Source organism: Chiloscyllium plagiosum, chromosome 40, assembly GCF_004010195.1.
Source record: "Chiloscyllium plagiosum isolate BGI_BamShark_2017 chromosome 40, ASM401019v2, whole genome shotgun sequence".
Classification (NCBI taxonomy): Eukaryota; Metazoa; Chordata; class Chondrichthyes; order Orectolobiformes; family Hemiscylliidae; genus Chiloscyllium; species Chiloscyllium plagiosum.
Window position 1 is genome coordinate 16,777,201 of NC_057749.1, and position 19,929 is coordinate 16,797,129.

The window sequence follows — 19,929 nt, forward strand, 5'->3', positions numbered from 1 at the left end:
ATGGCCTATTCTGAGCAAAGGGGGCACCATGGGCATAATGGGACAAATGGCCTGTTCTGAGCTAAGGGGCAGCATGGGCATAATGGGACAAATGGCCTGTTCTGTGCTAAGCAACAGCATGGGCATGATGGGTCAAATGGCCTGTTCTGAGCAAAGGGACAGCATGGGCATAATGGGTCAAATGGCCTGTTCTGAGCTAAGGGGCAACATGGGCATAATGGGACAAATGGCCTGTTCTGCGCTAAGGGGCAGCATGGGCATGATGGGTCAAATGGCCTGTTCTGAGCTAAGGGACAGCATGGGCATAATGGGACAAATGGCCTGTTCTGTGCTAAGGGACAGCATGGGCATAATGGGACAAATGGCCTCTTCTGTGCTAAGGGACAGCATGGGCATAATGGGACAAATGGCCTGTTCTGAGCAAAGGGGCAGCATGGGCATGATGGGACAAATGGCCTGTTCTGAGCTAAGGGACAGCATGGGCATGATGGGACAAATGGCCTGTTCTGAGCAAAGGGACAGCATGGGCATAATGGGACAAATGGCCTGTTCTGCGCTAAGGGGCAGCATGGGCATAATGGGACAAATGGCCTGTTCTGTGCTAAGGGACAGCATGGGCATAATGGGACAAATGGCCTATTCTGTGCTAAGGGACAACATGGGCATAATGGGACAAATGGCCTATTCTGTGCTAAGGGACAGTATGGGCATGATGGGACAAATGGCCTATTCTGTGCTAAGGGACAGCATGGGCTTGATGTGACAAATGGCCTGTTCTGTGCTAAGGGACAGCATGGGCTTGATGGGTCAAATGGCCTGTTCTGAGCTAAGGGGCAGCATGGGCATGATGGGACAAATGGCCTGTTCTGGACTCTAACGATGCTGTCACTCTCTCAACACTCGGGAAAATGCCTTGAGGAATTTGATGGGCTGCCCTTCTGTGCTGCTCCTGCCCCCAAGGCCCCAACTGTGGCACCGTCCCGCCCGTGGAGTTGCTCCTGGCGCAAGTCAAATCAAATTCAGGCCCCACCCACTCACATGCCACGCCCACTCGCAGGCCCCGCCCCGGTGACCGTCCCTGCCCAGTGATGTTGCGATGTCATAAAGGAGGGTGTGTCCTTCTTGATGAGGTCATCACCCTGCGATACCTGTTCGCCATCTTGTTGTTTCAGGGCTGTTTGTTTTGTCTCTTTCGCCCAGGCCTCGGTCTCAGGAAGCTGCACCGCCGCCATGGCCGCCCCGCTCAGCCTGAACGCCAAGCAGCCGCCGATTCAATCCACGGCCGGAGCCGTGCCCGTCCTCAATGAGAAAGGTGAGCGGGGGCTGCGGCCGCGGCATGAAGCCTGGGGTCGGCTGGTACAGGGGCCCCCCTCTCCCGGGACCATCGGTACAGGGGCCCCCCTCCCCCCGGGACCATCGGTACAGGGGCCCCCCTCCCCCCGGGACCATCGGTACAGGGGCCCCCCTCCCCCCGGGACCATCGGTACAGGGGCCCCCCTCCCCCCGGGAGCATCGGTACAGGGGCCCCCCTCCCCCCGGGAGCATCGGTACAGGGGCGGCCCCCCTCCTCCCGGGACCCTCGGTACAGGGCCCCCCCCCTCCCCCCGGGGCCCTCGGTACAACCATACCCCCGCGCTCTTGATATCGGCGATAATGAGAGCTGGACATCAGAATCAAAAAAGTGTGGCGCTGGAAACGTACAGCTGGTCCGGCAGCATCCGAGGAGCAGGAAAGTCGGCTCGTTCTCCGATGCTGCTTCACCGGGACTGCTTTTCTTGCGCCACACTTTTTGACTCTCGGTACAGGGATCCCCTGAACGCCCACTCCCCAGGGTCTTAGTATAGGGTCTCTCTTCCCCCCCCCCCGCCCCAACCTGTTGTTACAGGTGCAACTCCCTTCCCTGTGTACGCTCTCTGTACGGGGAGTGGGTTGCTCCTGTGTACACTGATCAAGTGAAAGCTGGGTTCTGCTGAAATGGTTTTGGTTTGTTAGTCAAATGGTGATCCCTGTCGCCTCAGAGTCCGGCCCAATCCTTGTACCTTCTTTCCCTGCCTACCTCTCATACTTGCATACTTCATTTCTACCACATGGGTTCTTTTGGCCCTGACCCTAAGACCTACTAATGTCCTTGGATATATTCTCTGCTTTCCCTCTCCCCGGGCTACGTTAATGAATGAGCTACTGACTGTTCATGGAAAACAGTCCAAACACTCCCATTCATCGGTGATTATTCTGTATGGTGTGATCATGGGAGTGATTGCAACTGCCACTTCCTGCAGCCCCTGGTTCACTGAAACCAGGGAGACCCTGTCACCCTCTTCACCAAATCATGCCTTAATATCCTCCAGCACCTTTTCCCCCTTTGAGTACTTTGAGGTTTGCCTGCCCTCAGCCAAGATGTATGTACTGCTTTGCTCTCGGCCCAATGTTACCCTGAAGTGCTGTCCTACTCTACAGTCATACAGCATGTAAACAGGCCCTTTGGTCTTGCTACTCCATGCCAACCATGTCCTTCATCCAACGCTGCTCTTTGATGTCTCGTCCACTGTGCTCTTAATCTGTCTCCTCTTGGCCACACTGGGGTGAGAATGCTGGCAACTGGGCTTCTTTCGATCACTTTTTGCTGCTGATCCTGTGGTTACTGTGTCAGGTGAGGTGTCGATGGAAAAAGTGAAAGTCAAGCGCTATGTCTCTGGTAAACGACCCGATTATGCGCCAATGGAGTCCTCAGATGAAGAGGAGGAGGACTTCCAGTTTGTGAAGAAGCCGAAAGATGCAGAGGCAGAGCCTGAGGTTACCGAGGAACTGGCAAACGATCCTCGTCTGAAACGTCTCCAAAACCGACTCTCTGAGGATGTAGAGGAAAGGTAAGAGAATCCGTGGCTTCTGGTGATCACATGGGTCCTAACTGGCAAACTCAAGTTTATTTTTATATATGGCATACTAAAACTGAAATTGCTGGAGAAATGCAGCCCTGAGAAAGCAAAATTAACATTTTGACTCCAGAGACTCTACCATTAACTCTAACATTAACTGTTTTCTATCCATAGATGCTGCTAGACCTGCTGAGTTTCTCCAGCTGTTTCTATTTTTGTTTCAAATCTTCAGTTCTTTGTTTATAATATTTTATTTGTCTCTGAAAATGACATGGTTCCTCCCTTAATCTCTCTGTCTGGTCCTGGACTGTATAGATCATGGAAGATGTGGATAGAATGTCTGCCCTTAGTTGATGGTAATGGGAAGTGATCAGTAGTTTCCGTGCACCTCAGTTAATGAGAGGAATAAAAAAACACCAGAATTGTTGTTGCTAACCAGGAACTGAACATATAAACCAGGCTGGTGTTTTAGCATGATTTGATTTGGTTTAAGCTTTATTGTCGCACATACTCAAATATGGAAGTACAGGATTACAGTGTAAAGCGTATAACGAGACCACGCATCTTAGGAATGAAGGTTTAGGTGCAAGTAGTAACATAGCAAAACAAAGTTAAAACTAAAACATTACAGTTGTTCTTAGTATAAGCAGAAAAATAAAGAAATCAAGTTACAAGTTAATATTATAGTCCTTCCACAGTGGATCAGCGGTGGGCACTGCTGCCTCTCATCAACAGGGACCCAGGTTTAATTTGTACATACTACCCGTGTCTGTGTGGGTTTACTCTGGGTTGCTCCATTTTCCCCTCTGTCCAAAGTTGTGCAGATTAGGTGGATCGACCACGCTAAATTGCCCATAGTGTCCAGGGATGTGCAGGCTCGGTGGATTAGCTGTATGCAGGGTTACGGTAGATTAGGGGGATGCGTCTCAGTGGGATGCTGTTTGTAGGGTCAGTGTGTACTTGATGGGCTGAATGGCCTACTTCCACACTGTAGGGATTCTATGATTATTCGAGTATTAAGTGGAAAAATAAAGGTAAAAGTTTCTGATAAAGGGCTTTTGCCCGAAACATTGATTCTCCTGTTCCTTGGATGCTGCCTGACCTGCTGTGCTTTTCCAGCACCATGCACTTGTCATAAAAGTTTAACAGTCATTCTTAAGTGCACTCCCTGCAAGGGCTGGGTCTCCTCCACTTTGGCCTGCTTTCTGGGAAACCTCAAGCTTCCTCAGTGGTATTGATAAAGGACTGCACAGATAGAGGTGTCATCTTTCAAATGAACTGTTAAACCAACTCTCATTTGCCAATTCAAGGGAATGTCTAAGATCCCGTAGCATTATTTCCTGGTGTCCTGGACAGAATTTATGCCTTAAACAAAATTGTCAAGAAAACAGACTAACTGGTGATTTATTTTGTTGTTGCAACCTTAACAACAGTGATTGCATTGCATGGAATCCAGCTTGGGAAATCCTGATGGTGTGAAGGTTGTACAAATGTTGGAGCTCTGTTGTTCTCCAAGAGGCTGACACTTTCCCCCCTTTCTGCAGATTGGCAAGGCATCGGATGATTGTTGAGCCTGAGGTGGTGATGGAGGCGGAATCTGAGGATGAAGGGGAGCCTTGGCACATTGATCGTGAGGACACCAGTGAAGAGGAAGAGGAGGAAGTGGACGACGAGGTGAGTATGGATGTCATACTAGTGCCTAAGAAACAATGACATGTTAAAGAAGAGGACAGACCCACAGCTGGAAGTGAAGTGCTGAGATAGTGACTGGATTAAGGCTCAGAGGCCTAATGCAGACCCCAGAGACATTGCCAGGCAGCACAGGCCTGATAGTGACGAATCTGAACTTCTCGTTAGGATGTTATTTCTTTCATGCTTGTGGTTAATGACAGTTGAAGAAAGGCATCGCAAGGAGTGGTCGAAGTAAAAAACTTTGTAGTTAAGGGGAAGCTAAATAGTGAGGAAAGAAATTGTAGGATTACCTGAGATGAAGTAGAGTGGAGCACAAACATTGAGACTGACCTGTTGGGCTGAATGATCTGTTTTTACACCTTTTATTAAAAAGGCATTCAAGGCTAAGGCAGCCCCTGAATTTGTCCCAAACTGCCATGGTGAGATTTGAACATGTCTCAAGATCGCTTGCGAAGCCCACTGGATTACAAAATCAGTAGTATAACCATTCTGCTACCATCCCAGTCCAATCCTCTTTCCATGTGGCCTTTAACAATCCAAATTCAGCCGGCAACATCGGATGCACCTCAGGTTTTGGTTTTCTGGCCCTGGAGCTGTTCTCCCAGTTGTCTGCTCACCCAGGATATAGGTGTTGGGGCTGAAACTTTCTAAGGACCTGGTATCTTTGCTGAGATGGCTTACTGCAGCCAATGCAGATAGAGAGAGTTAGCTTCAGCCTCCCATGAGCAACGATCAGGACTCTGGCTGTGTTGCTGTTCTGGTGTAATGAAGACATGATGCCTTCCTGTTTCAAATAATCTGTCAAGGTAAACCCCTTCAACTGCATAAGTGAGGGAGCCAGAAAGAGTCAGCACCTAAACAACTACATGTCGGATAGGTTACCTTGGCTGGACAAGGGTAAGGGAGTAGAGGAGGGAAAAACTGATCTGTTGTCCGATAGATCTAGGGACGGCCATTTGCAGCCCAAACAGGTCATTCGATTCAATGGGTTTGCTCGAATCTCCAACCGATCTTCCTTCATCTTGGAACATGTTTATTTTTTTACATCTCCCTCACGTTTCCTAGATTTCCTTTAGGTGCATCTATATCGGTTCATCTCTACCAGTCCCAATGGTAACGAGCTCCACATTCTTGCCGCTCAGTAAAGCTGTTTCTCTGCATTCCCGATTGAATTTTGAGGCATTCTGATTATGAATTGAGTTGTGACCATGTGGAGAGCCTTGATCAGTTGGTGAGGTGACCGATTTAGAGCCATTTCTCTGGTATCTTTGACAGGAAATTGAGCGACGTCGGGCCATGATGAGACAGCGGGCTCAGGAAAGAGAGACCGAAGAATTGGAACTTTTGGAATTGGAGGATGAAGGTCGATCTGGAGAAGAGTCAGAAGAGGAGTCAGAGTACGAAGAATATACGGACAGTGAGGATGAAACTGAACCCAGGCTAAAACCTGTCTTTATAAGAAGGTATGATTTATCAGTAAAACTGACTAACCGATGTTTCTCGCACTAAGCAATATGAGGGTACACAACGTAATCAGTAAAATTTGTCAATTCACTTGGCCCGCAGGCTGGCTGGTGTGAAATGAGTGCAGTAAGGAGGCCCTTCTGGGAATGAAGTTGGACAATTTGAGTAACTAGAGTGAGATTGACTCTGTTCAACGTTTCTGCCCCTTCGCCATGACTGTTTGATGGGGACAGTCTAGAAGAGCTTCACTGTGAATCTGACCCCATGCTGTAACTGAACATGGGAATGTTTGGGGAGACTGGAGGGCCCTTTCCTCTGTATCTAACCTTATGCTGACCCTGACTTGGGAGTGTTTCGGTACATGCCAGAGGGAGCTTTGCTCTGTATCTAACCCCGTACTGGCACTGTTCAGGGGGTGTTTGATGGGGTCAGGGTGTTTTATTTTATATTGAACCCCGTGCTGTACCTGCAAGCGTTTGTTTGGGACTCAGTCAGATATTATAGTTTTGTTTTACTGGATAATTGCAGTTGAAAAAGAGCAACACCGTGTGGGTGAAGTAACTGCCATTGCTGTATTTAAGGGCCAGCAAGACAGACTTGAGTGAGAAAGGAATGGAAGGAAATGCTGATGGAGTGGGATGTATTATTGGGTTGAATAAACCAACAGCTGATTATTATCAGCTTGTCTTTGTGGGATTTTGCTGTGCATAGATTAGCTGCCATGGTTTCCTGAATTTCAACAATATTTCAGAAGTATTTCATTACCTGAGAAGGGTTTTGGCAATATAAAATTGGTTTTAGTTAATTTAGTTATCTCTAGTTTTGTATGGTGAGCTTGTCTTTTGCAGCTCTCTTGCTGAACTTCTCCTTCTGATTTTCCAGGAAGGACCGTGTCACTGTGCAGGAACGTGAGGCCGAAGCCATAAAGCAAAAGGAGCTGGAGGCGGAGGCCAAGCGTTTGAGTGAGGAGCAGCGCAAATACACGTTGAAGGTACCGAGCATAGCCTATGCTCCTTGTGGGAAATCCTGCGCTGTGGTTACGGGTTGGGAATCTGGGAAGCCCTGGACCAGTTGCATTGCTGGGTTTTGGAGACTGTCCAGTTTTTGGGGTGGAAAAAATTAAAAATCTCAGAACACCAGGTTATAGTCCATTTGGAAGTACCAGCTTTTGGAGCACTGCTCCTTCATTGGGTAGCGAGTGGGGTAAGATCATAGGACGCAACTTATAGTAAAAGATCAAAGTGTAATACAACTGATGTGATGTCTTGAACAAACCTAGATTGCTGTTAAGTCTTTAATCACTTAGAACAGGGGTGCAGATTTTAATTGATTAATATGTAAATCCCAGAACTACTTTCAAGTCACAGTCTCACGATAACTTAAGGTTTTATAAAAAATGGTGACATCTCACCTCAGATGATGCATTAAAGGTGTGAGGTTAGAATCTGCCTGTATCCCAACCTCGAGTCAGACTGGCTCTATTTCCAAAGTGGGAATTTTTTGGGGTGGTATTGGTGGAGGTAGACAACACCAATTTGTGGGAATGGGGGTTAGTGGAAGACCATTTTAGTAAGGGCAGATAATTCCCTGGTATATCATTTGTAGATTGTGGAGGAGGAGGCCAGGCGAGAGATTGAAGAGTCCAGGAGAACATTGTCAGCTCTCGATGCACTGAACACAGATGATGAGAACGATGAAGAGGAATATGAGTCATGGAAAGTGCGAGAACTTAAACGCATCAAGCGGGACAGAGAGGAGCGGGAATCGTGAGTACTGTGTTTGATCATTAAGTAGAAGTTTGTCAGAACTGCAGCAGCTACCCATCCCCTAAACCCTTGCAGCAACACAATCAGCATACAGGTTACATACCCAATTCTCACTATCCCATATTGAAGTTACTTGGTAATTTCTTTGAGCAGCATTTCTGATATGTCAGTACATTTCTTCCTTTAGTGTTTGTATTTGTAATCAATGCTTACTTTGAATAAAATTAATTTTGCTTTCCTCTCTTCTAATTATGGGACTGTCAGTCTCTCTCCCTGTCTCCGCATGACTGTTTGCATGAATGAATTGATTGTTTTGTTTATGAAGAGTCACTCCTTGTTTCATTACCATCATGTGTTGCAGCATGGAGAAGGAGAAAGCTGAGATTGATCGTATGCATAATCTGACTGAAGAGGAAAGGCGAGCAGAACTTCGAGCCAACAGCAAAGCCATTACCAACAAGGCCAGCAAAGGGAAGTACAAATTCCTGCAGAAGTACTACCACAGAGGAGCCTTCTTCATGGTGAGTGTGGCTAATTTCAACCAGTACTGACCCTTATGTCTGGGGTTCTCTTGTGAATCTGGTAATGGGTGCTTTAGCATATGCTCACACTGCCATTGGTTATCCAGTGAATTGTACTGAGAAGCGTTTACAGCAGGAGTGGGCTCCAACATGACAGCCTAATACTCTGAATGCTATTGGCCAAGAGTAACAACCATTTGGTCTAGTCTGAGAGGGGTTGCTGCTGCATGTTGCACCAGGCCCCAGAGAGACAGCACCTTTCGAAGACGGTCATGGCTCTCACTCTTGTTCAGTCATCAAGCAAGTGCTGATTATCTGCATAAATTGGACCAAAGGCAAATTGTGTTTTGTTTTATTGTAACCCCATTTGGTCTATTTTGGGAATATGCATCACTTATATAGTATATAATACCCATTGCTGTGTCAAATGAACTGATCTTTTTAATATCTAACAGGATGAAGAGGAGGATCTTTACAAACGGGACTTCAGTTCCCCGACACTGGAGGACCATTTCAATAAGACCATTTTGCCCAAAGTCATGCAGGTACAGTATTATGCACCTCGATTACTTGATGTTGCACAGGCACAGGCGGTACCAATATGTGTGCGTTCCTGTACCACTCCCCTCTGATAAGAAACAGCTTCTGAGCAGTTTAGAAAAATGCACCTTTATTGCTTTATGGGGACCTGGGGTAATGCCAGAAAAAGACTGGGTTTCAGAAAGAATCACAGCTCTGGGTGTGTGTGGGATAGAAGGGGATCAGCTGGAAGAACAGTGTCCTTGTCAGATGAGTAGAGGAAGATACTAAGTCCCACTGGACTCTGAGAACATATATGACATAGTCAGAGATATACAGCATGGAAATGGACCCTTTGGTCCAACCCGTCCATGCTGACCAGATATCCCAACCCAATCTAGTCCCACCTGCCAGCACCCGGCCCATATCCCTCCAAACCTTTTCTATTCATATACCCATCCAAATGCCTTTTTAAATGTTGCAGTTGTACCAGCCTCCACCACTTCCTCTGGCAGCTCATTCCATACACATACCACCCTCTGCGTGAATAAGTTGCCCCATAGGTCTCTTTTATATCTTTCCCCTCTCACCCTAAACCTATGTCCTCTAGTTCTGGACTTTTCCCTCCCCCCGCGAGAAGAGATTTTGTCTATTTATCCTATCCATGCCCCTCATGATTTTTTAAACCTCTATAAGGTCACCCTTCAGCCTCCGACGCTCCAGGGAAAACAGACCCAGCCTGTTCAGCCTCTCCTGATAGCTCAAATCCTCCAACCCTGGCAACATCCTTGTAAATATTTTCTGAACCCTTTCAAGTTTCACAACATCTTTCCGATAGGAAGGAGACCAGAATTGCATGCAATATTCCAACAGTGGCATAACCGATCTCCTGTACAGCTGCAACATGACGTCCCAACTCCTGTACTCAACACTCTGACCAATAAAGGAAAGCATACCAAACGCCGCCTTCACCATCCTATCTACTTGCGACTCCACTTTCAAGGACCTATGAATCTGCACTCCGAGGTCTTTGTTCAGCAACACTCCCTAGGACCTTACTATTAAGTGTATAAGTCCTGTTAAGATTTGCTTTTCCAAAATGCAGCCCATTTATCTGAATTAAACTCCATCTGCCACTTCTCAGTCCATTGGCCCTGTTGTAATCTGAGGTAACCTTGTCCAATTTTGGTGTAATCAGCAAACTTACTAACTAGACCTCTTATGCTCACATCCAAATCTATATATAAATGATGAAAAATAGAGGACCCAGCACTGATCCTTGTGGCATTCCACTGGTCACAAGCCTCCAGTCTGAAAAACAACCCTCCATCACCACCCTCTATCTTCTACCTTTGAGCCAGTTCTGTATCCAAATGGTGAGTTTTCTCTGTATTCCATGAAATCTAACCTTGCTAATCAGTCTCCCATGGGGAACCTTGTCGAACACCTTACTGAAGTCCGTATAGATCACATCTACTGCTCTGCCCTCATCAATCCTCTTTGTTACTTCTTCAAAAAACTCAATCAAGTTTGCTAGACATGATTTCCCACGCAGAAAGCCATGTTGACTATCCCTAATCAGTCCTTGTCTTTCCAAATACGTATACATCCTGTCCCTCGGATTCCCTCCAACAACTTGCCCACCACCGAGGTCAAGCTCACCGGTCTGTAGTTCCCTGGCTTGTCCTTACCACCCTTCTTAAACAGTGGCAACACATTTGCCAACCTCCAGTCTTCCGGCGCCTCACCTGTGACTATCGATGATACAAATATCTCAGTAAGAGGCCCAGCAATCACTTCCCTAGCTTCCCACAGAGTTCTCGGGTACACCTGATCAGGTCCTGGGGATTTATCCACTTAGGCGTTTCAAGACATCCAGCACTTCCTCCTCTGTAATATGGACATTTGTCAAAATGTCACCATCTATATCCCTACATTCTATATCTTCCATGTCCTTTTCCACAGTAAATACTGATGCAAAATACTCGTTTAGTATCTGCCACATCTCCTGCGGCTCCACACAAAGGCCGCCTTGCTGATCTTTGAGGGGCCCTATTCTCTCCCTAGTTAACCTTTGTCCTTAATGTATTTGTAAAAACTGATTGGATTCTCGATAACTCTATTTGCCAAAGCTATCTCATGTCCCCTTTTTGTCCTCCTGATTTCTCTCTTAAGAATACTCCTACTGCCTTTATACTCTTCTAAGGATTCACTCTATCTTGTCTATAACTGACATATGTTTCCTTTTTCTTAACCAACCCTCAATTTCTTTAGTCATCCAGCATTCCCTATATCTACCAGCCTTTCCTTTCATCCTTACAGGAGTATACTTTCTCTGGATTCTCGTTCTTATTTCTGAAGGCTTCCCATTTTCCAGTCATCCCTTTACCTGCGAACATCTGCCCCCAATCAGCTTTTGAAAGTTCTTGCCTAATACTGTTAAAATTGACCTTCCTCCAATTTAGAACTTCAGCTTTTAAATCTGGTCTATCTGTTTCCATCACTATTTTAAATTATGGTCGCTGGCCCAAAGTCCTCCCCCACTGACACTTCAGTCACCTGCCCTGCCTTATTTCCCAAGAGTAGGTCAAATTTTGCATCTTCTTTAGTAGGTCCATTCACATACTGAATCAGAAAATTTTCTTGTACACACTTAACAAATTCCTCTCCATCTAGACCCTTAACACTGTGGCAGTCCCAGTCGACGTTTGGAAAGTTAAAATCCCCTACCATAACCATCCTATTATTCTTACAGATAACTGAGATCTCCTTACAAATTTGTTTCTCAATTTCACTCTGACTATTAGGGGGTCTAAAACACAACCCCATTAGGATGATCATCCCTTTCTTATTTCTCAGTTCCACCCAAATAACTTCCCTGAATGTATTTCCGGGGAATATCCTCCCTCGGTATAGCTGTATTGCTATCCCTTATCAAAACGCAATCCCCCCTCTCTTGCCTCCCTTTCTATCCTTCCTGTAGCATTTGTATCCTGGAACATGCAGCTGTCAGTCCTGCCCATCCCTGAGCCATGTTTCTGTAATTGCTATGATATCCCAGTCCCATGTTCCTAACCATGCCCTGAGTTCACCTGCCTTCCTTGTTAGGCCTCTTGCATTGAAATAAATGCAGTTTAATTTCAGTCCTACCTTGTTCTCTGCTTGCCCTGACTGCCTGCCCTGACTGTTTGACTCGCCTTTGTTCTCAATTCTACCTGTCTCAGATAGAAATCTTTCCTCACTATCTCCCTGGGTCCCCACCACCACCACTTTACTAGTTTAAATCTTCCTAAGCAGCTCTAGCCAGTCTCCCTGCCAGTATATTAATCTCCTTTCAACTCAGGTGCAATCCATCCTTGTACAGGTCACTTCTACCCCAAAACAGCTTCCAATGATCCGAAAATGTGAATCCTACTCCTGTACACCAGCTCCTCAGCCATGTATTCATCTGCTCTATCCTCCTGTTCCTGCCCTCACTAGCTCGTAGCACCGGGGGTAATCCAGATATTACTACTCTTGAGGATGAGAGTAGTCTTATTTGCTTCTTCACTGACTTGCACTTCATCCAGGAAAATGCACAGCACATTGATCAGCCATCGAAAGAGAGAAGCTGTCTGTGTTTCTTGTGGATTCTTTGTCAGAGTAATGTTCTGTTTAATGGAGGATCCTGCCGGCAACTGTAAAACTCTTTTTTAAATATTGTCTGATCTCTGCCATGCACTTTCCTGGCACCTTAACCATCTGTTGTAAAAGATGGGGAATGAGAAAATGCAGTTGCTCCTTGAATGACATGTGCCAGTTATTAACTGTAAAGAATTATTAACTTGGCCATACCTCCATATGTGAGAAAGTGGGGAATGCTGGAATCTGAGCTGAGTAAGGATACCAACTTCAACCCATCTTTTCTACTTCTTTAGTTATTTTGTCTCAAGCCTTTTATTTAGACTTTAGAAATTTCAGTTACCAAGGGAGTAACTGAAAAGTTTTCAGATTTAAGTCTGACAAATTTCAATGATGTGGTGTATACAGCTTTAATGGACAGTGAAGATTGAATACTAGCTTCCAAAATGAAATTTAACAAATACATAAAAGAAAAAAAAATCTGCAAGGTATAGGGGAGATTCTATTGGGGAGGTACAACAAATCATGGGGCACCTTTTTCAAAGAGCCAGCCCCATCGTGTTGGGCTGAAATAATGGCTGATGGACTACACTTTTCTAGCGCTTTATTGTGAAGTTTTCTTCACTGATGTTTAAACTGAAAGTGGGTTTCATTTTACTCCCTTCAGGTCAAGAACTTTGGTCGTTCGGGGCGGACCAAATATACTCACCTGGTTGACCAGGACACCACCTCATTTGACTCAGCATGGGCCCAGGAATCTGCTCAGAACAGCAAATTCTTTAAACAGCGGGCAGCTGGTGTGCGTGATGTTTTTGAGAGGCCATCGGCCAAGAAAAGGAAGACCACGTGATCCTAGGGAGGCAGGGACATTGTAGCTACACGCACTTTGTGGTTTACAACGAGCATCAGAACTCTCACACGGTGATTGTACTAGCCCTCGTTCCAGGTTCTAAACCTCCTTTGTTGACGTATTGTTTCCTTTGCTGACAATACTGTTCACACAAGTAATTTAAAACTTTTTTTTTTAAGTAAAATAGACATACTTTCTGAAGAGTTTACAACTCTGTAATCATGTATTTTTTCCTTTGCTGTTGTTTTATCAAATTTGATAAAAACTGAGTTAGTGAATTTATTTATAATTTTCTTGTTTCATTCGTATGGGATGGGCTGTATACATTCCTGAAGGAGAGTGACCTCACTGTTCAGGAAACAGTGAGATCCTACACATTGACAAATCAAACCCAAGACATTGATTTACAATTCAATTACATTACAGTGTAAGTAGAAATTGCAATGCAAAAGTATTAAGAATATTGATTGATGCATTGTGAAAATATGGAATGTGCAGTCTGAAAGGTTGGTTGTAGCAAATTCCAAACAAACATTCAGAACCACAGAGAACTGATGGCACAGAAAGATGCTATTCAGACCATTGTGTCAGGTGTTGATCCAAGTGTTTTTTTGAATTTAATGAGTGTTTCTGCCTTACCACCAAAACCAACAGTGAATTCCAGCCACCCACCGCTCTCTGGGTGTAAAATGCTCTTTCTCATGTCCTCTCTAATCCTACTGCCAGCCACTTTTAGTTTGTGCCGTCTGGTAACTGTCTGCTCTGCAATGGGAAACAGTCTTTCCTGTCTACTCTGTTCAAACCCCTAATGAGTTTGTACACCTCAGTTAAGTCACCCTTACACTTCCACTGCTCTACACCAAACAATGCCAGCCTATCTAATCTTCCTTTATGTCTGCAATTTTCCAAGTCCTGTAGCATTCTTGTGAATTGCCTCTGTAGTCTCTCATGTGGAATAGAATAAATAGTGTGGAAGGAGGCCATTTAACCCTTGAAGAGCATCCCAACCAGACCACTCTGTGCCTGTAACCCTGCATTTCCCATGGCTATACAACCTAGCAGTACCAATCCATGTAACCTGCACATCTTTGGACTGGGGGAAGAAACTGGAGCACCGAGAGGGGACCCATGCAGGCATGGGGAGAACAGACAAACTCCACACAGTCACCTGAGGCTGGAATTGAACCTGGTGATAAGAGGCTGCAGTGCTAACCATTAAGCCACCATGCTGCAATTTCCTGTATGTGGTGACTCGAACTGTATGTAAAATTTCAGCAGTGGCTGACCATTTTGTACAGTTCCAGCATGATATGCTAGCTTATGTTTTCTATACCTCATCTGATAAAAGTAGGCATTCTGTATGCTTTCTTTACCACCTTATCTCCCTGTCCTGCTACCTTCAGGAACCTGTGGACATACAATTTGTCTTGCTCACTCTGTGCCTTTCCACATTCTCCCACTGATGTATTCCCTTGTTTTGTCTGTCTTCTCTGGATGCATTCTTTCACTCCTTCGGATTGAATTCCATTTGCCACTTTTACATCTATTCTGTCAAACCATTGATAACTTCCTGCAGTTTGACAGCCATCCTCTTCACTTTCAACCACATGGCTAATTTTTACGTCACCCACAAATTTCCAAGTCATGTCTATCATATTTAAATTCAAATCATTGTCATCATCGGTGGTCCCTCGCAAATTAAGATGACTCTCTTCCACTCTCAGGATGAGTCTGTAGGCGGCTGTACAGACCAATGCAGCTACTGTTGTACTTGGGGCACGTGGTGGTCACAGGAAGGGGTGGGTGGGGCATTGGTGTGGCAATGTGCTCCTTGTGTTGTTTCCCCCGGCTTCTGCTTTTCCCAACAACAAGTCTCTAGGTGCTTGATGCCTTCTTGGATGCACCTGCTCCTGTTTAGATGGTCTTGGTCCAGTGATTGCCCCAGGTGTCGGTGGAAATGCCGACTCCTCGCCTGCCCCCCTTTTAAAGATATCCCTGAGGTGCTTACTCTGTCCATTTGGGGCTCGACTGCTGTTGGAGTAGAGCATCTGTTTGGGGAGCCTCGTATCTGTCATACGGATGACGTGCCCAGCTCATTGTAGCTGATCAAGTGGGGTCAGTGCCTCGATGTTGGCTTGGTCGAGGATGCTGATGATGTGTCTGTCTTCCCAGCAGATTCACAGGATCTTGTACAGGCAGCATTGGTGGGACTGTTCTAGTGCCTTGAGGGTTTCTGCTGGTGACAGTCCACGTCTCAGAGCCATACAGAAGGGCAGGAACCACCACAGCTCTGTAAACCACGATCATTAATATATAAACCAAATAGCAAGAGACCTAGCACTGAGCTATAAGACATTGGAGCAGAATTTGCCCCATTGATTTTTGTTTGACAATTCAGTGAGATTGTGGTTGATCTGATAATCCTCAACACTTTTATTTTTTTTTCCCATAACCCTTGATTCCCATACTGTTTAAAATTCTATCTATCTCTGTCTTGAACGTTCTTAATGAACTAGCCTCTGCAGCTTTCTGCAGTAAAGAATTCCACAGATTCACTACTCTCAGGAGAAATATTTATTCTTTTCTGTCTTAAATGGGCAATCACTTTCTCTGCATTATATCCCTTGGTTCTGGACCCATCCCATAAATTTCCTTATTTCTACCTTGAATAAATTCAGTACTTAGTAAGACCAATCCTTAATGAAACTGTGCTGACTGATTATTCTGTGGATTTCTCAGTGCCTGTTTATCCTGTCCTCAGAATTGGTTCTAATAATTTGCTCACCACTGAAGTCATACTGACCAGTTTAGAATTGTTTGGTGAATCACTTACAACTACTTTCAGATATTCACAGACCTCCAGTCCTCCCCGTTACCTTACCTGTATCTAGTGTGATTTGGAAAATTAACATCAGAGGTTTTTCTCACCTCCCTGTCTTCCTTTAACAGTTTGGGTTACAATCAATCTGACCCTGGATATTTATCCATCATCAAGGATGTTAGTCCTTCCAGTTCCTCCTGCTTATGCTTCATGTATCTTAATATTTCACACTTTAACAGGGATTAGATTAGATTAGATTACAGTGTGGAAACAGGCCCTTCGGCCCAACAAGTCCACACCGACCCGCCGAAGCGAAACCCACCCATACCCCTACATTTACCCCTTACCTAACACTATGGGCAATTTAGTATGGCCAATTCACCTGACCCTGCACATCTTTGGACTGTGGGAGGAAACCGGAGCACCCGGAGGAAACCCACGCAGACAAGGGGGGAACGTGAAAACTCCACACAGTCAGTCGCCTGAGGCGGGAATTGAACCCGGGTCTCTGGCGCTGTGAGGCAGCAGTGCTAACCACTGTGCCACCGTGCCGCCCGATGATGCCAACATACTAGTTAGTGAAAACAGAAATAAACTACTCATTAAGAACCCTGCCCACATCTTCTGCATCACATATTACCTTGTACATTTGTTGGACAGTTGAAAACATTTTTGGGTTTTCCTTCATTTTACCTTTTGAATATTTATCCTCTCTTTGATTGCCTTTCAAACTGATATCTCCCCTAATATCTAATAGATTGTGTAAAACTTTAAAGAATATAGAGTAGGTAAATACAAAAAAATATCTTGAGTCTTATTTACCAAAGTAGAATGAGAGAATATGGAGTCAAACTAATTAAAAATGAATTTAGGGCAGAAGACAGAAGTTCTTCAAATTGCAAAAGATTAACAACTGGAATAAGTTAAACATTATATGCTGTGGTGAAGAGGGACATTAAGGTTTTGTTTTGGATGGAGTAAAAAAAATTAGGCCAAATGCCCTTCTCTGTCTGTTATTATCTTGCAGTCCTGCAGAGGGACAAATCAAATGGAGAGAAGTTCTCATTGTCAGGATCTTTGCCCAAAGGGATGGGATGCCGTTAGTGAACAGTGCCATTAACATTTAAACTGATCATTCACAAAAATCAGGCTGAGGGCCCAAATGTACAGAACTTTTGCTTGAGAGTTAATTTGCAATCCAACTTTAGTACCCATCTGGGTGCAAATTTATATTTACTAAACTGATGATGAGAATTAACGAACTCATTCTGCATTGGAAAGTCTTTTACCTATGACTGAATGATAACATTTCATAAAGAAACATGTTCCAGGCCACTATAACCAGCATTTTACAAACATTACATATTCCTATCCAGTGACAGTAACAATTATCAATCCAAGTGCAATAGAGAATCAAATAAATTATCAAGTTCTTTATTCAGTGTCCAATGCATAGACCCTGCCACATAAACATTGAAATAATGTAATTTTCACTTTACTAGCAAACAACTATATCCTTAGGTTTTGACCTCTCTAAGTAACATTGCCAATTTGATGACAATGAGAAGCAATTTTGTATTGTGCATTCACATCCCACAAGGTCAGATTACTTTAACTCATTTACTCAATTGGAGAGGAGACATTTTTCTTTTCATTTGGCAATATTACAAGCCAGGATTCAACAGGTAATAGTAATGCACAAATGCTCTGAAGCATCTATTCCAACAATTGTTATTTTTGCTCATTTCTAATCCAACAACCTGCATGGAGACGCTCTGATGTGAATATTCTTAGTGCATTGTACGTATGTCATAATGATGAATCCAAATCCCAAAATACTGCAGGCATTTTTAGTGCTCAATTCTATCAAGCTTTTTTTTTAAAGAGGACTGCAACAGAACAAAAATAACTGCAGGTATAAATTCAGCAGCTGGCTGGCACAATGATTGTGAGAGATGGATAGGTTGTAATACCTAAATGTGTCAAAGAAACTTCAAAAAGATTTGACTGTGATCTCTTGTGACTACAAAAATGGCAATGGGCTTAACTGCGAGCCATTCACTGCAGATCATTTTCAAAACTGCAAAGATATATTGAAGAATACAAATTGATAAAATTTAAAAAGTTAATTTCAACTCCACTGGAGTGTGCTAGTGGAACTCAAAAGTTCTTATGTATATCAACCTGGGTTTGAGCATTAGCATGCTGTGAAAGTCATAGTCAAAGAACTATCCTGCAGTCACCCTTCTATTGCAGGTAAAGACCCTGTACTTTTTATTCTTCTCTAGATTTTAAAAGCATCAGTTTTTTTTTGTAACTGTCATAAGCATGCTTTTTCTGCTGTGTCATACTCTGCCTACTTCTGGATGACTTGTGACTTTAGATTTGCCTGTGCCACCCTTTTTTCTGTCATGGGGATATGTCTGCAGAGTGCCTGTTAGTTCTCGCTTTTGAATGGCTCACACTGCATTATCACTAAAAATGAAATTTGATCTGTGAAGTAAGTGAAAGGAATAAAATGATATGCAGATGTGAGCGGACACATGTGTGCTTCAGGTTAGAACAGTGACCCAGCTCCACTGCCTCACAGCAGTACTACAGTTCTGTGTCTGTGTGTGTTTCTGCTGGGTGCTCTGGTTTCCTATCTTAGTCCAAAGATGTACCGGCTATGTGGATTAGCCATGGTAAATATGAGGATAGAGTTGGGGGCTGGATCTGGGTGGGATGACCTTTGAAGGGTTGGTGTTGACTCAATGGGCTATGCAGTCTCTTAACACTGTAGGGATTCTATGGTTAAGAATGTAACTGCCAGTGGCTGAATGGTCTGTCTGTGTTGTAAATACCTAGTGCTGTTACAATACACACAATGGATTGAATGGAAAAAGTTCAATGATTATTACCACAGCTTGATATTATTGATGCTGTTTGCTCAGTTGAGTTGAAATGCACACCATCTTCGGCAGCCATAGAGGACGGACACACACTGTCAGAGTCAGGACCTCACTACCAGTGTTGCTCAGAATAGGGTCTGAAAGGAAGGAGTCTTTTACAATGGAGCCATGAAACCAGTTGCAGCTTGTAATGTTTATTTTTCATTCATCCAAATTTAGATCTATTTGCCCAGTGCTGTAATCCTAATTTGTGATCATCACAGGATACATACAGGTAAATCCAATTGAACCATTTAGTTCATTCAGAAAAGAACACTCCATTTCTCAATATATGATCAATTTCTTCACAGATTTGTCTTCAATTAATCATAGAGTTTATTCTAGGTGCTGGTCACTGTTCCTAAAGAACATACTGATGTTGATCTTAACCACTGTTGTTTTACCCTTTTTCCACAATTTAATCCAGACAAATGGATCTTGATAATCTTGTGTCCCTGAAAAAAAAACTATTTTCTAATCAACTATTCAGCTATGTTCTTCCACACCTCTGGACCAAGTGCAACTTGAACCTGGATCTTCCTGACTTTGAGCTGGCTCCACTATGCCACACTGTGTTTGAATGCAAAGCATCTTAGAAAAAACTACAAATGCGTCAATCCGGATGCTGGCGCAGCGTGTACGTGCTGGCGTCATGTCCGGGCCTGCGCACTAAGGCAGTTACTGGCGGCGTGGACGGGTCGCAGTAATGGCGGAGGCTGACGGAGACCTGGACCTGGAGAATGAGGAGAGCGAGCGGCCTGCAGAGAAACCCCGCAAACACGACAGCGGAGCCGCCGACCTGGAGAGGGTGACCGACTATGCGGAGGAAAAGGAGATTCTCAGCTCGGACCTGGAGACGGTGAGGCCAG

The 19,929-nt window shown here is 44.5% G+C and overlaps 2 protein-coding genes across 2 annotated transcripts in view; both read left to right on the top strand.

Annotated features, from left to right (window-relative positions):
- Nucleotides 1–1,115: 1,115 nt before the first annotated feature.
- On the top strand, nucleotides 1,116–13,591 carry mfap1 (microfibril associated protein 1). Its single transcript, XM_043680490.1, has 9 exons — nucleotides 1,116–1,312; nucleotides 2,651–2,867; nucleotides 4,421–4,550; nucleotides 5,844–6,031; nucleotides 6,915–7,023; nucleotides 7,638–7,798; nucleotides 8,160–8,319; nucleotides 8,775–8,864; nucleotides 13,127–13,591. The coding sequence occupies exons 1-9, from the start codon at nucleotides 1,126–1,128 to the stop codon at nucleotides 13,307–13,309; spliced, it is 1,425 nt and encodes a 474-aa protein (XP_043536425.1). The 5' UTR covers nucleotides 1,116–1,125; the 3' UTR covers nucleotides 13,310–13,591.
- A 6,119-nt stretch (nucleotides 13,592–19,710) lies between these two features.
- Nucleotides 19,711–19,929, top strand: part of hypk (huntingtin interacting protein K) — a 5,055-nt gene continuing 4,836 nt past the window's right edge. Inside the window, exon 1 of the mRNA XM_043680491.1 lies at nucleotides 19,711–19,919. Within this exon, the coding sequence (XP_043536426.1) occupies nucleotides 19,767–19,919 (153 nt within the window). The 5' untranslated portion in view covers nucleotides 19,711–19,766. The remainder of the gene's footprint in view (nucleotides 19,920–19,929) is intronic.